Source organism: Fundulus heteroclitus, chromosome 18 (assembly GCF_011125445.2).
Source record: "Fundulus heteroclitus isolate FHET01 chromosome 18, MU-UCD_Fhet_4.1, whole genome shotgun sequence".
Taxonomy (NCBI): Eukaryota; Metazoa; Chordata; class Actinopteri; order Cyprinodontiformes; family Fundulidae; genus Fundulus; species Fundulus heteroclitus.
This window is the reverse complement of record NC_046378.1, coordinates 36,116,260-36,122,259: the sequence shown is the minus strand read 5'-3', so window position 1 is coordinate 36,122,259 and position 6,000 is coordinate 36,116,260. Positions and strand designations below refer to the sequence as shown.

The following is a 6,000-nucleotide window of genomic DNA, read 5'->3' as shown; positions in this document are numbered from 1 at the left end:
TTTTGTCATTTGTTTTAGTCTTAGCTTTATTTTTTGTTTTAGGTTTTTACTTTAGAGTGATTTTGTTTCTCAGTAAGTTTGGTGTAGTTTCTGTCCACTTGTCCTGTCAGCTTTTTAGCTTTGGTTTCTGGTTTATTTCTTGTTTTGATCCTCTGCACTGATGTCTGGTCTAATTACCCCCTCTGCACACCTGCCTTACTCCACCCCTGTTGCAATCATCTCTGACCGGTTTCACCTGCTTCATCCTCCATATAAACTGTTGAGACCAGACATCAGTGCCAGGTCGTCTTGTTGAGTATGGGTGAGTTTTCCTCTTGCAACTTTCTGTTATGGTTTGCGTTTGGATTTTTGACCCCCTTGTCTCCAGAAACCTGAGCCATCCTGTTTTGCCTGTTCCTGCCTTGCCTGCCCCGTTACTCTGTTTATTTTTGTGCCATCTTTTTGTTTGACGGTCTTTTTGGCTTTTTTCCCTGTTTTGCTTTTTGTTAATAAAGAACCTGATCTGAACCTCTGCTGGTCTGGCTGAATTCTGGGTCCCCTGCCTCTGATTCATGACAGGTACTGGGGGCAGAGCGTCTTGTTTACCTAACATCCAGGAGAAATAAAGACCGGTCTTTCAAGGCCGACACGGGGGACCTATTTCGGACAACAGCAATTGTTTTGGGGCAGGCTGATTCTTTTTTTCTGTCTGCCTTAAAGTCTCACTGGTGCTTCTCAATGGCGAAACCAAACAGCCAAATTAGTGGTCATTCCGCCAAAGCCGAGCTTCCAACTTGTCCAAGATCTATTCCCTCCCGCCAGCGAGTTCAGGAACTGCAACTGGACTGCGATTCTGTGCAAGATTGGCATCTAATTTTCAATTCTGTTCACAGAGCATCTGAGTGTTGACAGCACGACATATTCCCTCTAATAGTTCAGGCAGCCTTGACATGGGCCAAAACAGCTCCAAAAAGTAGAAATCCTGTTATCATAAATCCAATTATGTTCGCATTTTCAAAATCCTTGATCGAAATAATGGACACATAGACGATCCTCCTCCCAGTAGTCCACCGTGTGTCCAGCTGCAAATGTCCCGCCAGGGCTTTCCTTTGCCCAGTGTTCTCGTTGAGCGACCAGCTGACAAGATGCATAATTTACATTTCAGAAGATATATGTAAAGAGAGACTTCAAAAATGTTTTATAGAAAGCAGAAGCAGGGCAGATACGGGGGAAGAAGAGGGGAAAGGAGAAAGAAAAGTGTCCGCCTTCACTGAGAGCAAGAAGCCCAATCATTATCTTAGTTTTTCTTTATTTTTTTAACTTCAAATTTTTTTATAATTATTTTAAAATCTTTAGAATTGTTTTTTTATTTTTTATTTTCTTTCTGTTTTAGACCCAATAATATTTGTCTAAATATTAGTTTTTCTTTTTTTTTTAAGTTGTCTAAAAGCCAAACAGGCTTTTAGACAACTTAAGACTCAAAATCCTTGAGTCTTAAGAGGTTAAACACAGCATTCCAATTAACAGTATATGTTTAAATTCTATAGGAAATGGCCTGATTCTGCTGTTGAAAGGGAGACTTTTCTTCCCGCTGTCGCCACATGCTTGCTCAGGATGAGGGGTTGTTGCAACATTGACAGCTGGACAGAGGCTTTTGGGGGGTGGGGTAAATTCTTAAGAAAGGCCAGACTTTGGAGCTCCAAAGCTCAGGCTTTCTTGTCTTAACAAGAAAATTTTTTTCTTTACCAGATTGATTCTTCATTTCAATTCCATTTTTGTTTTATTTTTTACAATAATTGCTATTAAGGCTTTCACATTTTCTTTTTTACATTTCATCATGTAGTATTTAAATTAAAGTGTCAGGTCACACAAACAGATTTTGTCCCTGTGAAACATTCATAATCTTGTTGATTTTTAACTTATGCATTTTCACGTATTCAAGGTGAAATCTTAAGCTTATTTTCCTGTGCCAACGGTTGTATTAAAGAGAAATGTAGTTCTTTGGAGGTTTAAATTTGTGTAATTTTAAGATAAAGAGATTGGATTTTTGGTTTTGTCTCTATAACAAGCTCAAGACACCACAGCATCAAGTCCTGCACTGATTAAAGAAGAGCTCAATTTTTTTAATATGCAAATATTCCCCTCTCCTTCTCCCTCCAAAATGAAGACAAAGCCAACCTTAAGTTGTGTTATTTAACTTTATTAAAGTGTAATATCAGTAGCACATGTGATGCAGCTCTGACACACAAGCTCAGGTCACACAATACAGCAGAACAGCTTGTTTGTGGAAACTTATGGAAGCCATATCTGTCAGTCCCTGCAGGCTGTGATCTATAATACTGTGCAGGAGCGAAGTAGACGCTCCTCTTCCGTTTTTCACTAATCTTTCAGGGGTTTCTCAGCTCTCTGGTGTCTCCAGATTCTTCCTGATGCCACCAACAGAGTTAAAAAGAGCATAAATAAAGAGCAGGCTCCCTCTGATGGAGGGATAAGAGCTACAAACAATCTCCTTTTGTCATCACTTCCTCCTCTCCCCGAAGCGATGCCCACCGACTGTAAACAAATGTTCACAAATGATCGTGCCTGGTGTTTAGTCCGTTCACTCCCAGCTGATTTCTGAGACTCGGGAAGGTTCCTGAGTCGGCACGCAGGAGAGTCAGGGCAGCAGGACGTAGTTCTCAGCGATCTCCAGGAGATACAGGTTGGACAGACCCAGCTGGTCCTCGACCTGACGCGTTTCCAAAACCACCATCCTGCAGCGAGAACATCAGACAGTCCACTAGTCAGAACATCCGGCTTGAATTAAAGCTGTGAAAAAATGAGGGCAACCTACGACAGGCTGTGTTATTCTTTTCCTTCACATATCTAAGCAAATTAATATTTAATATTGATTTTAACGACTGAAAAAAATCAAAGCGATATAATTAACGCAAACTGAAAGACAATACCTTTAAAATTTAACAAAATATAATATCTGGGGTGTCATGTACAAATCGTGCTTACGCGCAAAAAAAACCTGCAGAGAGAAAAACTGTGGCACAACGTAAACCTTTTCAATTACCAATAAAAGTGCTAAAACTCAACCAAATACATAGAAAAATACTCCATTCATCAAACCAGATGGGTTTTTAATGAATTTGAGCTTTTATGGTTTAAATCCGTGCAAAGAAACTGAATCTCGTTTAGCCCCAAACAGTAATGCAACACACATTCAAAAAATTATGGAAACAACCTCAATCAGATGTAAACGGTGAATATTTCTCTGTTTTTGTCACGTGTCGATGTAAATAATCATCGCTCTGTGCACCAAGGAGCATGAAATGCATGTAAATTATCTAAGGGTCCTTTTTAACTCAGAGAATAAAACGAGTTCAGATCAGCAGATCGATTCCTAACAAGTCAGGTGTCACGATTTCTAAGGTGGACACGATCACACATCCAGAAGTATCTGCCTAAAGCTGAGCGTAATTGTGGAGCGATGGCAGCAAATGCTGTGATTGCAGCGATGGTCCATTAAAAGCTCTAAAAGACAAAACTAAAGTTTTAATATCAATTCTAAATTTAACAGGATGCTGTAAAAAGGATGGAACCGGTGTGATGTGAACCCTTCTGTTTGTTCCTGTTAAAAGCCTCGCTGCAGCGTTCTGGACCGACTGGAGACGAGTGACTGCTGGTTTGTTAAAACCAATAAAAAGAAAGTCTAAACGAGAGGAAATAAAAGCATGAATAATCATCTCCAGGTCTGATTTGGAAATTATTGCCCCTAATTTAGAGATATTTCTCAAGTGATTAAAAGCAATATTTAACTAAGCTTTTGAATGGGAATCCAGGGACGTCGACTGGTATGAGGAGCCCAGGGAACCGAGGTGTTGTTCGATCAGAGAAACTTTTTGTCCTGGGCAATGATCAGAGCTTCAGTGTTATTTACAGGTTTAAATCGATGTGGCGTACCTGTCTGACTTTACTATCTTGTAGATCTTTCTGTGGTCCGTCGTCTCCTCCAGCACCTCATTGAAACTCTTTGTTCTCCTCTGCCAGCCGTGACGCCAAACAGCCAAAAGTGTGTCCTCAAAATACACTACGGAGGAAAAGAGATGTTTCATTCTTCAATGAGAGGAGCCTTGAACCCTGCCAGCGTTCATTAGGCAAACATATAGACAGAGAAAGGAGACATTTTTTTTAACGCATACATGGGTTTAATGTTATGGCGAGCCAAGAGGCAAATATCTGTTCTCACCCATTGCTCCATATGAGCGTGAGAATATTAGCGAGTCCTAAACCAATCAAATCTGAGCAGTTTTCATCAGCAGATGGCTGCTGGTTGTTCTCACCTATAGATTCAACATCATGTGACAAGGTGGTCTCCTGGGGAAGATGGCGGTTGCTCTTCAGCTCTCCTTCCAGATTAACTATTTGTACCGACTCTGCAGAAAAGACACCGTCAGAGTCAGAACGGAGCTGAAACATGGACGAGGACAATTTATGGACCATCTATCCTGTCCTTATGGTACCAAACACTGAAAACATCAACATTAATTTCTCACGAACATCATGGTTGTTGTTACAAAAACAAACAACAACAACAAAACAAGCAAAAACAATAAAAAAAAAGCATAAGTCTGGTCACATCTGTGCTAGACCTGTTTCCTCCTTTTTAAAGACACGAGTTTCATCTTATGTCCGTTGTTGATAGTATTTTAAAAACAGTATCTTTCTCTGTAAAAACTGAGAAAAGAAAAAATGGACAAATGGAGAAAAAGCAATTCAAGATAGGCCAAGATTCTGACTAATATTTCTATGTTTTGTCACTAAAACTCAGATCTGGGTCTCAGATGGCTTCTTTCCGTCTTAATGTTGCATCATTGAGCTGGAAATTGGAGATGAAGTTGGTCCAGGTCTAAAGTCCCATCGGCTCAGAAAAGATCACTGTGGAGCTCTACGTTCACAATAATCAGTGGGGCAGGATTGTTCTTTATAGAGTAATCTTGTAAAAAAGACAAATTCTCTTACCAGTAAAATTCTGTAATAAACATTTGTGTCCATGTATCTAAGCTCAGCAGGTTAAATCCTCCTAAGGCGCCTTGATATTGGAGCCTACCAACGTTTGTTTAAATAATGAACATCTGAAATCTCAGTGAGCATGCTCAGTACGCTCAGTACGCTGTGGGGCACAAATACTACGGACCCAAGCCCAGATCGTCCAGTCAGAATACTGGAAATGCACACCTTACGTCTACGTTCTGCTGGATAGTTTGCGACCATCTGGCCAAGGCTAATTTATTTGTAACTTTTCAGTACAAAGACAATGCAAAGTGCTTTACATGATTAAAACATTGGAAAATAAAAACAAAATAAAAGAAAGTAAAAAAAACAGTTGGAATAAAATGTAGGAATATTTAAATAAAATAAAAAATAAGAAAATGTAAACTGAAAGCAAATATTAAGTGTTGGTTGTCCTTGGTAGCTCAAGGATTGATGTGAATCTTTTCTGTTCAATAAATGAACGATATGAGTGGGATTTATTTTGTAATTTTATGTATAAAAATTAAATTATGTTTAACTTATATAAAATGTACTTTCTAGTGTGTTGGCTTATGCCAATTTATCTTTTTAATTTAAAATTGATCAAAGTCAGATTGTATGCATCACAAAAAAAATGTCTTGCTGCTAATAGGTGTTGAGTTTGTGTGCCCCACCTAACCTATGGTAAATGTCGGCCATAAAGAGGAAGATTAGTATTGGCTATCAATATAATAATAATAATAATTTAAATCAATGCATCCCTACATCTATTTTCATGATTTCTAGCAGGTATGCTTGAAAAGAAAACATAAAGACACTAAGGCCAAATAAAGACTTCGGCACAACTCTGTAGCTACTGCAATGTTACACCGCTGGAGCAAAGAAGGAGCGTTTACCTCCAACACATTTAAAGTAAACATCGGAAACAGCATCCACTTGTCTAGACTGGTATATTAGGAGGATATTTGTAGAGGTTGGCGAGACAGTCTAGTGCTACTT

At 39.1% G+C, this 6,000-nt stretch overlaps 1 protein-coding gene across 1 annotated transcript in view; it reads right to left on the bottom strand.

Annotated features, from left to right (window-relative positions):
• Window positions 1–2,158: 2,158 nt before the first annotated feature.
• Window positions 2,159–6,000, bottom strand: part of LOC105930213 (mitogen-activated protein kinase kinase kinase kinase 5) — a 73,409-nt gene continuing 69,567 nt past the window's right edge. The window contains exons 30-32 of the mRNA XM_012868312.3: window positions 4,311–4,403; window positions 3,931–4,057; window positions 2,159–2,732 (exon numbers count right to left, since the gene is read on the bottom strand). Of these exons, the coding sequence (XP_012723766.1) occupies window positions 2,636–2,732; window positions 3,931–4,057; window positions 4,311–4,403 (317 nt within the window). The 3' untranslated portion in view covers window positions 2,159–2,635. The remainder of the gene's footprint in view (window positions 2,733–3,930; window positions 4,058–4,310; window positions 4,404–6,000) is intronic.